Source organism: Mandrillus leucophaeus, unplaced genomic scaffold, assembly GCF_000951045.1.
Source record: "Mandrillus leucophaeus isolate KB7577 unplaced genomic scaffold, Mleu.le_1.0 Scaffold699, whole genome shotgun sequence".
Classification (NCBI taxonomy): domain Eukaryota; kingdom Metazoa; phylum Chordata; class Mammalia; order Primates; family Cercopithecidae; genus Mandrillus; species Mandrillus leucophaeus.
This window is the reverse complement of record NW_012107574.1, coordinates 830,584-843,416: the sequence shown is the minus strand read 5'-3', so window position 1 is coordinate 843,416 and position 12,833 is coordinate 830,584. Positions and strand designations below refer to the sequence as shown.

The 12,833-nt window shown below is 35.6% G+C and overlaps 1 protein-coding gene across 2 annotated transcripts in view; it reads right to left on the bottom strand.

Moving 5' to 3' along the window:
* PIGN (phosphatidylinositol glycan anchor biosynthesis, class N) overlaps positions 1–12,833 on the bottom strand; it is a 137,454-nt gene that overhangs the window by 79,752 nt on the left and 44,869 nt on the right. For both annotated transcript variants that reach the window (XM_011964385.1, XM_011964386.1), the window contains exons 11-13: positions 11,003–11,062; positions 9,553–9,645; positions 8,811–8,866 (exon numbers count right to left, since the gene is read on the bottom strand). In XM_011964385.1, coding sequence (XP_011819775.1) covers positions 8,811–8,866; positions 9,553–9,645; positions 11,003–11,062 — 209 coding nt within the window. The remainder of the gene's footprint in view (positions 1–8,810; positions 8,867–9,552; positions 9,646–11,002; positions 11,063–12,833) is intronic.

The following is a 12,833-nucleotide window of genomic DNA, read 5'->3' as shown; positions in this document are numbered from 1 at the left end:
GTATCAACAAATCAAAAGTCCTCTTCCCAACACTGCCTTCACTGAAGTTGTCTTGTTTAACTTCCCTACTTCCTATAAATTTGCATCCCTCATCTGTGGGTTTGGTGCTCCTCAACTGTTGTGACAAAAACAGTCACTCATAATACATTGAACTATCCCTTATCACACTGTATCATTTGCTATACTGTCTATATGTTCCCATCAGACTTAGAGTCCAACAAGGGCAGGCAGCACTATGTCTATCTTTTCCAACATCCAATATAGTGCCTGGAACACAGTAGGAAAACAATAAATATTGGTTAAGTGAATCAATGAAGCATTGTAAGATAATTACTCTGCAATGGCTGAAATGATGACAAATGTAAACTATTAATTTCTGTTGAGAGTTAAATTGTGTCCCCCAAAAATATCCTAACCCCTGGTATCTGGGAATGTGACCTGATTTTGAAATAGTGTCGTTGTAGACATCATCAAGCTAAAGCACATTAATACTAAATTAGGGTGAACCTTAAATCTAGTGACTGGTGTCCTTGAGAGGGAGATCTGGAGACAGAGACACAAGGAAGAAGACCACTGATGACAGAGATAGACAGTGGAATGATAAAGCTACAAGCCAAGGAAACCGAGGATTGCTTGCAGTCCCCAGAAGCTAGGTAGAGGCAAGGGAAGATTCTTCTCTAGAGCCTTTGGAGGGAGCATGGTTTTGGTGACACTTGATTTTGGACTTCTAGCCTTAATTTTGGACTTTAGTCTCTAGAACTGTGAAAGAATATATTTCTGTTATGCTAAGCCATGTAGGTTGTGGTAGTTTGTTATGGCAAACTACCTAGAAAACTAATATATCTTCCTATCAACTGCCCAAATTCAGATTGCCCACAAGGAAAAGTGATGGTTTTATCATCTATTGTTCATTTTCCCTTTAATCGATGTATAGTTACAGATATGAATAAACTAACAAAGTATTAACTTAAAAAGCAACATGTTTGAAATATAACATTCTACATAGAAATTTGTGAGGAAAAATTTCCTTTATTGACTAAATCATCTTTATTGAAAATATCAAGTTTTAAAGAATCTATAAACATGTTATGTTTAAGTTAAAAAAAGAGAGAAATGAGTTGTCTTAATCTGTGCACATTACTTTGCCGTAATTGTTACTATTCATTTCTTCATGGTTTCTTGAATACTATAGAATAAAGTAAACCACATTTTAGGATTATCAAGAATTTTATCAATTATTCAGGGTCAACTAGTGTTTAGAAGACAAGATCTCCTAAAATGCTGCCCTTTACTTACTATGATTTTTGTTACAAAATTTTTTTTGCTTTCATCTACATATGACCTAATATTTTAGTGATACTTGTCTACTTTTTAGAATGTCTATTTAAAGGAAAAAATACTTTTAAGAGTATAAAGACAGAGAAAGCAGGATAAAAATTTATTTCTAGAATAATTTTCATTTCTTTAGCATGACCAATGATATAGAATCATATCACCCTTCATGTCATAAGTGAATGAATAATATTTTTCTATGGAGGTATGTGATGCACAGAAGTTTTTTAAAAAATAAATTTCAGTTTTGAAGCATAAAATTACATTTCTTATAAATAATGAGTAAATCAGATAGGTAAACTGGTAGAAAGGTTCACATACAAGCTAGTATTTAAATTTTGTCTAAGACAAGGGCCTTTATCAGCTAAAAGAAACAAATTTTATTAGAGAAACCAAGTATTTGTTGTCATTTTAGTAGAAAATACAATTTTTTGTTAAAATTTCTTTAAGTTGTCCAAATTTGTATAATAATTTTCAAATAAAAAAGTAACAAATACTTTTGCTTCTATTGGCAAGGTATATATCGCCTACCCAACTCTATATTTTTCCCCCTAAGATATCTCTTAAGAGATCTTTTCTGCTTTCTTCTTATTCTGTGGCATTTTTTCTTTTAAATTATTTCTTGTCATACTCCAGCCTCTACAACACACAATTTTAAACAAAGTGTTTTTCCACTTTTTGCAGATGGGCGAGCCTTATATGCTTCTCCTGGTCATGTAGCTCCACCTGCTGGTCATCCTTCAGCATACCACCACCAGGGTCTACTGGACCCAATTTTAGCTTTAGGGTTTTTTTTAGTTTTTCTTTTTTTTAGCAATTCTATTTCTCAGAATGGATGTTTTATTACTTTTATTCTTTTTAGAGGTCTTTAAAATATCAAAGAGAAAATTTACTTATTTTTGCAAAAAATAGGATATGCAATTACCACATGGCCCTTTTAGACCCTTTCATAAGCCTAAGAATCTTGGCAATTTTATTTTTCCTATGTTCTGAAACATTTGCTATTATTTCATTATCCTAGGAATTATTTTATTATTCACCAATTACTCATAACTATGCTAGAAAAGACTGAACAAGACAATGGAAAAATGGTGAAGATACTATAAACTCTAATAATGCTGGTGAAATTAATCATGTCAGGAAAATTTCGATACTATGAATTTTCAGATGCCAATGTCCTAGATGAATTTTCTCAAATTAAGAACAGATAAGTGAACAATATACTTCTAAGAACAAAAAAAAAGATACTTATACAAAAAGAAAGACTTTATTACACAATAGTTTGTGAAAAGAACCTGGGTTACCTTTTTTGCTAAAAGCATGTGTCACAACAGTATTCTTTGATCTTTTACGTTTATAGGCCAACATTTACTTGATATAGTTTCTAAGAAGACATGCTGACATTATGTGCATATATAAAAGTGATTAAAAAGAAACATATGATGTTAATGTGAAAAAAACCCACTGGACTAAAGAAATAAAGGGCCTATGGTACTCAGTAAATGGTGATAACTGTTTTTTCTGATAACATCAAACATTAAAGACTTGTAATGCAGAGCTAACAATTAGTCAATGCCCTCAAATATATCTATTTCAAAATACCTCAAAGGAGGAATGAAATTTTTTAATGGGTAAAAGTAAATACCCTTAAAAATAATTTAACACATAATTTCTGTGGTTCACATCTCCCTAAATGATTAAAAAATAATTTTCAATTTAGTATTCTACCTGGCTCTGGTATATTTTCCAATTTTATATAACTAATATAATTAATAAATTCTGATTACAGTCAGGCACAGTAGCTCAGGCCTGCAATCCCAGCACTTTGGGAGGCCAAGGCAGGTGGATCACTTGAGCCCAGGAGTTCAAGATAAGCTTGGGCAACATAGGGAGATCCCATCTCTATAAAAAGTAATAATAATGATAAAATAAAATTCTGATTATGATGCTAGCTAATATGTTTTCCATATGACTGTTAAATTTTATGTTTTATAGACCTCACACTTTTAATTATTTTTAAATATTTAGTTCTTTAATCAAAGTAGAATTTAGTTTTGTGAATGAAATGAGGTTATGAGAGCTAGCCTTATTTTTTCCAAATAGTTAATTTTCTTAGTACAAATCTTTCTCCTACTGATTTGAAACACCACCTTTCGTCAAAACCAAATCCCATATACTTAAGATAGTCCCAAACTTATGAGAGTTTGACTTAGGATTTTGCAGCTAGCGCGGAAGTGATATTCATTCAGTAGAAAGCATACTTTGAGTACCCATACAATCATTTTGTTTTTCACTTTCAATATAGTATTCAATAAATTACATGAGATATTCAATACTTTATTATACAATCGGCTTTATCTTAGATGATTCTGACCAACTGTAGGCTAATATAAGTGTTCTCAGCACATTTAAGGTAGGCTAGACTAAGCTATGATATTCAGTAGGTTAGGTGTATTAAATCCATTTTGCACTTACAATATTTTCAACTTAGGGATGTAACCCCATCATAAGTCAAGGTGCATGTTGTAGACAAGTGAATCTTGTCTTTTATGTACTCACGAATCAGTCCCACTAAATCTATATGTTTAGTCTGCATCAATATCACATTTTTTAGAGTTATAATAGCTTTAGAATGTATTTTGTTATCTAGGAGAGCAAATCTCTTGTTCTTCTTTCTCAAAACTAATTAAGCTATTCTTGAGAACTTATTTTTGTTATAAATTTTAAAATTATGTTTTTGAATTATACAAAAATCCTTTAGTTATAATACCATATTCAGTAAGTAATTTGGAGAGGACCGACATTTTTACAATATTGAACAGTACTATCCAACATTTGTTTATTTATATTGTCTGTTATGTCCTTAATAAAATTTGATAGTTTTCTTTACAATGTACATTTCTCATCATTTTATTGCTGAGTATTTTATTTCTATTATGAATCCTTTTCCAATTACATATTCTACTGAATTTGTGCCAATGATTAGAATATCTATTTATTTTGATAAATATACTTTTAAAAATACATTTCATCAAAGCAATATATGCACATATTTTGAAAAAAATCAAACAGTACACAAGGGCATAATAATTCTTTTTCATTTCTCAGTTCACCAACCCAGATCAAAAACTTTTACATGTGTTTGTTTTTAGTTATTCCGGTAGTTGCCTACATTTTTAAAAAACATGTTCTTCTTACTTTTTCTTGACTTGATGACTGGGGGTACTTTTTGTTGACTCCCTGTTGTCTCTGGCTTTCCTCGCCACTCAATTTGGCTATATCACATTTTTACCTCCTTTTCTGGTGACCTTGGTTACTTTCATAATCTAATACCCAAGGCTGGGCGTGTTGGCTCATGCCTATAATCCCAGTACTTTGGGAGGCCGAGGAGGGCGGATCACGAGGTCAGGAGTTCAAGACCAGCCTAGCCAACATGGTGAAACCCCGTCTCTACTAAAAATACAAAAATTTGCTGGGTGTGGTGGCACGCGCTTGTAATCCCAGCTACTCAGGAGGCTGAGGAAGGAGAATCGCTTGAACCTGGGAGGCTGAGGTTGCAGTAAGCCGAGATTGAGCTACTGCACTCCAGCCTGGGCAACAGGACGAGACTCAGTCTCAAAACAAAACAAAACAAAACAAAACAAAAACTAATACCTAAACCTCTGACTAATTAAACTAAAGATAAAATTCTCCATATTCTATTTCATGAAGACAATAGCACCGCCACTATTCCATGTACATTTCCTTCCCTCTCTGCCTTCCAACCTGTTAACTGTACTTGTACATTTTCAAGGCTGCTAACATTTGCATCATATTCGGTAATCATAATTCATTCTTCCCTGTTTTGTCCAAGGATTGACTCTAAAAGCTGAAAACCAATATTTATATCATCATGACTATTTAAATACTATCCACTGAAAAACAAAGTTTTATGCTACAATTAGATTTTCTCATCTATTTCTTTAAAGCCTTGACCCACACAACAATGTTCAAAGGAATTCCCTTTCTCACAGTCCTAGCAACTGTCCAAAATCATGCCACATCTGAGGGTGCTTTATATTTGAAGCATGCTTTCTTATAAAGTTTGAAATGTTTCTTTCTCCCTTTTCTGATTGTCATTGTTTTGTTTTTGGTGGGGGGGGTGGTGCAGATGAAGAAATGTATGCTTTCTATGTATACATCATGTCCTTAATTTCTTTCAGCTTCTTACTCAATCTATTACTTAAAATTCATTTCATTTAGTTTGAGGTCTACACACTTACTATTCTAATTTGGAGGATCTGCCTCTCATTTGGACCATTCTTATACAATTTATCTTTCTTTAAGTTTTTTGTTGCATTCTTCTTATGAAATATTTATTTTATTAAATGTAAGAGTTATTTTTAATGCATCTAGTACCTATCTACATTTTGCAAAGTTAATGCTGCTTTTGTTTTATGGATGCAATACTTTCTTAAATATTTCTGAGAATTTTAATGTTTTTAGGTTTGGTTCTGTTCCTTGAATTTCATATGACCTCAAGAGTCTATTTCTCATGTTATCTTAGATCTTTTTGGTCATATTGCAGGCTTTTAGCAAGTGGTGATTTTTAGCCAGACAGGTCTACAGGCAGGGCTGGTCACTACACTCCAGGGTGGGTGAGCCAGTACATGGGAATCAGCCATCTTGCCAGGCCCCCAGAGGACACAAAGGTAGTAGTGGCTCTAAATATGTATGTGTAGGCAGACACTGAACATCAAAGTAGGGGAAGTCTATGATCAGTTACCATGCCACATGGAAAAAGGGGGAGCAGTATACACCTGAACCCTTGCTGAAGAGTCCTTCCCTAACCAGCCTTTCTTTCTTTTCTTTTCTTTCTTTTTTTTTTTTTTTTGTTTTTCAGACAGGGTCTCACTCTGTTGCCCAGGCTGGAGTGTAGTGGTGGGATCTTGGCTCACTGCTGCAACCTCCGCCTCCCGGGTTCAAGTGATTCTCATGCCTCAGCCTCCCGAGTAACTGGGATTACAGGCAGGCGTCACCATGCCTGGCTCATTTTTATATTTTTTGGTAGAGGCAGGGTTTCACCACATTGGCCAGGCTCCTAACCAGTCTTTCTAAAGTGGTTGGTCTAAAGTAACCCTCACTTATTCTCACTCTCAACAGCCCTTGTATTTTCTTCATAAAAGGAATTGATAATGTATTTCTTATTCACTTCTTCATTTGGTTATAGTTTGCCTGTGACACTACTGTACAAATAAATTCTATGAATGCAAAGCCTTTGTCTATCCTGTTCACTGCTATATCCACAAAACACATACCAGTCAATCAATATTTCTTGAAAAAGGTATGAACACTTACATATTCCTCAGAACCAATTCCACTAACAAATCTCAATTCTATACTACAATAAAAGAAAATTAGAATTAGCATAAGAGATGTAAATAACATAATATCCTAACGATATATTTAGGGTAATCAATTTTATATGATTGTAACTTGCAAAATGCTAATTTCATTTTATTTTTACTGTCCTATACACACATATATACACACAAAGTCAAGTATACAACCACATTATTCAGAGGGTAATACAATATTTATGCCTTTCTTTTTTGTTTTTGAGATGGAGGCTCGCTCTATTGCCCAGGCTGGAGTACAGTGGCATGATCTCAGCTCACTGCAACCTCCGCCTCCTGGGTTCAAGCGATTCTCCTGCCCCAGCCTCTGGAGTAGCTGGGATTACAGGCATGCGCCACCACGCCCAGCAAATTTTTGCATTTTCAGTAGAGACAGGGTATCACCATGTTGGCCAGGCTGGTCTCAAACTCCTGGCCTTGTGATCCGCCTGCCTCGGCCTCCCAAAGTGCTGGGATTATAGGTGTGAGCCACCGCGCCCGGCCGCTTTTCTAATTTATGAATATCACACTAGTGCAACAGAAGTTGTCAAAAATAATTCCAATGAAGTCATTCAATCACATCCTTAAGATTCATAGATAAAACAATTTCTATTTAATTGGTCAACAGCAAAATCCTTGCTAATTGAATGTGAACCTCAAAGATGCAAGCCCAACACAGTCAGTAGTGCAGAGCCAGGTCTGTGATCTAGATCTTCCCTTTCCTGATTCAAGGAAAACACATCTTCCTGGACCTGGGATAGCAACAATCTGCTGCTCACCAAAGTCGGCTCTCTTCTTTGCCTACTGTAACGGTTAATATTGAGTGTCAACTTGATTGAAGGTTGTAAAGTATTGTTCTTGGGTGTGTCTGTGACATTGTTGCCAAAGGAGATTAACCTTCTGAGTCAGTGGAGTGGGAGAAGCAGACCCACCCTCAATCTGGGTAAGCATCATCTAATCAGCTGCCAGCACAGCTAGAATAAAGCAGGCAGAAGAATGTGGAATAAGCAGACTTGCTGAGTTTTCCAGCCTCATATTTCTCCTGTGCTGGATGCTGCCTGCCCTTGAACATTAGACTCGGAATTCTTCAGCTTTTGGACTCTTGGACTTACACCAGTGGTTTGCTAGGGGCTCTCTGGCCTTTGGCCACAGACTGAAGGCTACACTGTCAGCTTCCCTACTTTTGAGGTTTTGGGACTCAGACTGGCTTCCTTGCTCCTCATATTGCAGACGGCCTATTCTGGATGTCACCTTGTGATTATGTGAGTCGATACCCCTTAATAAACTCCCCTTCACATATACATCTATCCTATTAGTTCTGTCCCTCTAGAGAACCCTAATACACTCACCCAGTAGGATTTGATGTCTCCTAGAATTCTAGAGCCTACTATATGTGTAGCAGTTCTCCAGGCTCAGCAACCCAAGTAGCTGGGACTACAGGCATGCGCCACTATGCGCAGCTAATTTTTGTATTTTTAGTAGACACGGGGTTTCACCATGTTGCCCAGGCTGGTCTCGATCTCCTGAGCTCCAGAAATCTGCCCACCTCAGCCTCCCAAAGTGCTGGGACTACAGGCATGAGCCACTGCGCCCAGCCTATCTTTATTCTTATGGCTTCAAAATCTTCACAAGCAACATACATCTTCTGAGATCCAAGCCCCTCTTTCTAATTAATTTACTGATATCTTCAAATGTAAGTTGAACTTAGTAACATTCATCTTTGTCTCTTGAACTAGTTCTTCTTTAAATAAGCCATATGGAACCAGCATCTTCCTAATCAACCAAGCCAAGTGCCAGGAAGTCACACTCTTTCCTGCCCCCACACCTTCCTAGCCAACCAGTCAAGCCCTGTGGAGTTCATCTCCTTAATATTTCTCATGTATCTCTCCATTCCCCCATCCCTCTTCCAGCCATTCAAAGTTATCTAGCACCTGGCTCATTATTTAACAACAGTAATAGAAGAGGATTTCAATTTGGAGTTTACACTAATGTATATAAAATGGCAAACTGTATAAGTAAACTAATCCTATTACTCAGTGAAAAACTGCAAACTCAGTGGAAAATTCTTTCCTTCAAGTTAATAAAAAAATGTAAGGGACTTACTTAAATGGTGTAAACAAAAATGGTAAAGTAACTTCTTTTTTCTGAGTCATTTTCACCTGGGAACCAAGTATGAAAATATTACAAATGAGAAAAAAATGAATTTCATTTTGAAATATAAACATCCATTAAAATGATTCTTTAGGGATGGTTAACCACTTTGAAAATAAATGGAATTTTATGTTACTATATTGTTTCATAAATATTTAAAGAAAAATTTAACATTTTCTTACTATCTCAATAAGCTGAGAATTAAACATATCAATCTTGCAAAATAACATACTGTAATTAAAATTGTACTTCCTTAACTCTGAAAATAAAACAAGCCAAACTGCTTATTCTTAAAAGTGTTAAGAATAACAGACGGTTTTAGTCAAAGAGTCACCTCTTTAAACTCTTAACGAATCTCATAACGTACATGGAATGACAAGAAATGTTGCAATCTCTAATAAGACTTCTATGGGGCAAATTCTAATAGTTAAAGAATTGACTTGCAGTCGTTGTAAGCATACGTGGTAATCTTACATTCAGTCATTCCCCTCAAAGATAATTTGATGCCCTCAGACTGAGCCATAGAACCTACACTTCAGAAATGTGAAACAAGTCAAATACGTAAAATTTAAGGGTAAATTACAGGGAAATAGTTAAAAAACAAAATCAAGTATTTTCCCTTAATATATTCAATATTTAAATTGTAGTACTGTCCATTTTTGTGCGTGCCTTTTTAAATTTTTTTTTTTTTTACCTTGAACTGTTCAAGAATCTGTACTGCATTTGTAAACATGCTCTCTGCTTTGAAGAGATCAGTGTTGTTAAGATAATCCACAGGAAGGATTCCCTGCAAATAACAAATACCAGCTTATTGATAGTATTCAGACAGCTCAGGCTATTCTTATAAAACAAAACAGACTGAAAAGCAATAAAGATAAGGCATATGGACAAATAAATAATTGAAATAGTTAAATGAAAAATCTTTTTAAAACTATAACTGAAAAATGTTCTATTATTTTTCTCATAAAGTAGATGTATTAAGATAAGCAAAGCAAGAGATGAATTAAATTCACTAACACCTGGCATTGGCTGAGAGATAACTATGTTCTAGGCAGTGAACTGAGTGCTTCACACACAAAAAACAATTACTATGGTAGGCCACAGCCAGCATACTTAAAATGAAAGACTTCAGACATATCAGAGTGTACCGTACATAATAAGAGTAAGGACTATTCTGGTAAACTTTTGTTTCATTATACACATACACAAACACTATGACTGTTGGGGTCATATTACTCAGCATTCTGGGTTAAATAACATTATTTTTTAAGAGTACATTTGATTTTGAAGAGCTAATAAGAGTGGCTGGTTGAAATAGTTATTTTCGGCATTTCGGTATCCAGGGCCCATTCTTAACAGCATTACTATTTTCTGTTGAGAAATCTTGCCCATTAGATACAGCATGTTAGGTTTATAATCTAGGGACCTGCTGGTTACAACCCAGGCTAGATCATCTGGAATTTGACTCCTGATAGTCAAGGGATAGAAACTAAGGTATAATGCTACTCTACCCTCATGTCAGTGCCCTGAGAACAGCTCTGCCATGGGATCATGGCTGTGGTTCGTTCTTCCAAGTCTCCAGATATCCTGGTTCCAGGTTATTCCAAGCCTGGTTTTCAAGCACCACTTTGTTTCAGCAAATCACCAATACTTTTTCAATAACTACCCTTTAAACGAAGTCAGTTTTTGCTGCTTGTAATAAAAAAATTACTTACACATTTCTATCACTTATAACCAGAATACAAAGATATAAATCATACACATTTTAGAAAATTAAAGTATTTAAAGAAAAGCTATTTGGCTCATGTTCCATGTTACAGAATATAATACACAAGCAATTATGAGGTACTGCATATTTAGAAATAAATACACAGGAATATATAGTTATAAATGTAATCAAAGATCATATAAGCTGGAAGCAGTGGTGCATGCCTGTAATCCCAGACACTTGGGAGGCTGCGATGGGAGGACTGCTTGAGCCCAGAAGTTCAAGACCAGCCTGGGCAACACAGCAAGACCCTGTCTAAAAAAAAAAAAAAAAAAAAGACTCCCAGATTATTCAGAAACACATAAAAAAGAGTAAATTTTACTGTGCAATAGTTTTTTTTTATACTGAGAGTTGATAATAAAATTTTATTCCTTACCACTGAGTTAAGAGGAAAGGGAACTCCAATAAGAGAAGTCATCAATGGTGCAATATCAGCCTACAAATAAAAAAGCTCAATTCTAAGAGGTCTATGGACATCAACAAAGAAATTAAATAATGTAATACAACCATATTTTGGAATATAACCATGATATTTGTTATAATCAGTTACCTTCAAACATGTATTTAATACAAAAAGATATGAATCTCTAAAAGTGTCATTTGCTAGACGTATATGAATCTATAAAAAAAATTTGAAAAGAAACCAGTAAAAGCCCTAAATGTAAAACATACTAAAACAAAAAAATTACTTATCCTATTAGCTAAGAATTTGACCATTTTATGTAACAGTTTTTCAGTATTATACAAGGATGCCTTATTTAGACATAAAATGAATATCAAGAGTAGACTTTAACTGGAGAAATGTATATATTAACTAGAAAAACAAAGTATCAGAAGGATACTTTGACCAGCCAGTGATGTTCAGAAAAGACATAAACCAGAGAAGAGGCTCTTTAGTCAAAAGATCCCAAATACCATTTTGGATATCACCTCTTCAAGGTCATTTTCTCGGAAGACTTGTTCATCTTTTTTCTATCTTCACTTCCTCACCTTCCCATCACTCTTCTGCCCACTGTGGCTCACTCTGACCTTTTATCATTCCATAGACTGCTCTCTCTAAGAGAGCTAACCACCCATTTTCTAAATCTAATTGACTACATTTATATAAGTCCTTATAATTTTTCAGGCAATGAAGTACTCAGAATTGAGAACGCCCAGCTTCAAATTTTCAGGCAGGTTTTTTAACCCTCCAATTGCTCGATTTCTTTATCAGTTAAAAAAATAAATACAAGTTTTTCCCTTAAAGAGGTATGACAGGATTAAATGAGATAAAACTTATAAAGTACTTGGCACATAATAAGCCTGTGACAATGACAGCTACAAGTGTTGCTGGCATTACTAGACCTTTCAGCAGTATGGCATAGGCCACTCCTTTCTTGGCCTCAACACTACACAGCTGAGTTTCTTCTATCTCACTGGCTCCTCCTTTTCAGATACCTTCACTACTCCCTCACTTAAAGTTGGAATTCATCAAGTTTGTTCCCAGGCTCTCAATCTTTCTCACTTGCTACTATTTAGACTGTCCTCCAGGTGCCATCCTGCAGAAAACTGGAAATCTCCAAAGTCTTTCTAGTCGCCTTTTCCTTTTCCCTCAGAATCCACTGTCAGCCACCTCTAATCTCTTCTCCACGCTGCAGCCAGGGGGATTCTTCCACACACAAAAAACCACATCGTGTCACTCTCTAGGCTTCAAACTCTTCAAGGATTCTTTGAACTTTCAGAATTAAGTTCAGAAGGCCCATGAGACCCTGAAGGGTCCGTGCCTCCCTTCTGCCTCACACCACCCCATGGCTTCTATTGCGGTATAACAGCTTTCTTCAAGACCCTTTAATACACCATGTAACCTCTCACCAGAACTTAGTGTATGCATTTCCTCTGCCTGAAAAGCCCTCCTCCTACTGCCTTGGCCTACTAATTCCTGCTTATTCATGAATCTTAGCTCAATCCTCGACTTCTCAGGAAGACTTTGCTGACCACAGTCTATCACATACATCCACTCTACAGTCTCACTGCTGCACAAATCTCTTTTGTAGTGGTTACCACAGCTTCAAGTTTACATGTATTTGTACAACAGACTGATGAGTATCTGTTCTTACCCCTAAGGTATAAATTTCCCAGGACAGGGATTAAGTCTGCCTTTACTCACCACTAAATACTTACACTTAGTACAAAGTTGAAACACACCACAGACACATCACAGTGTTAGT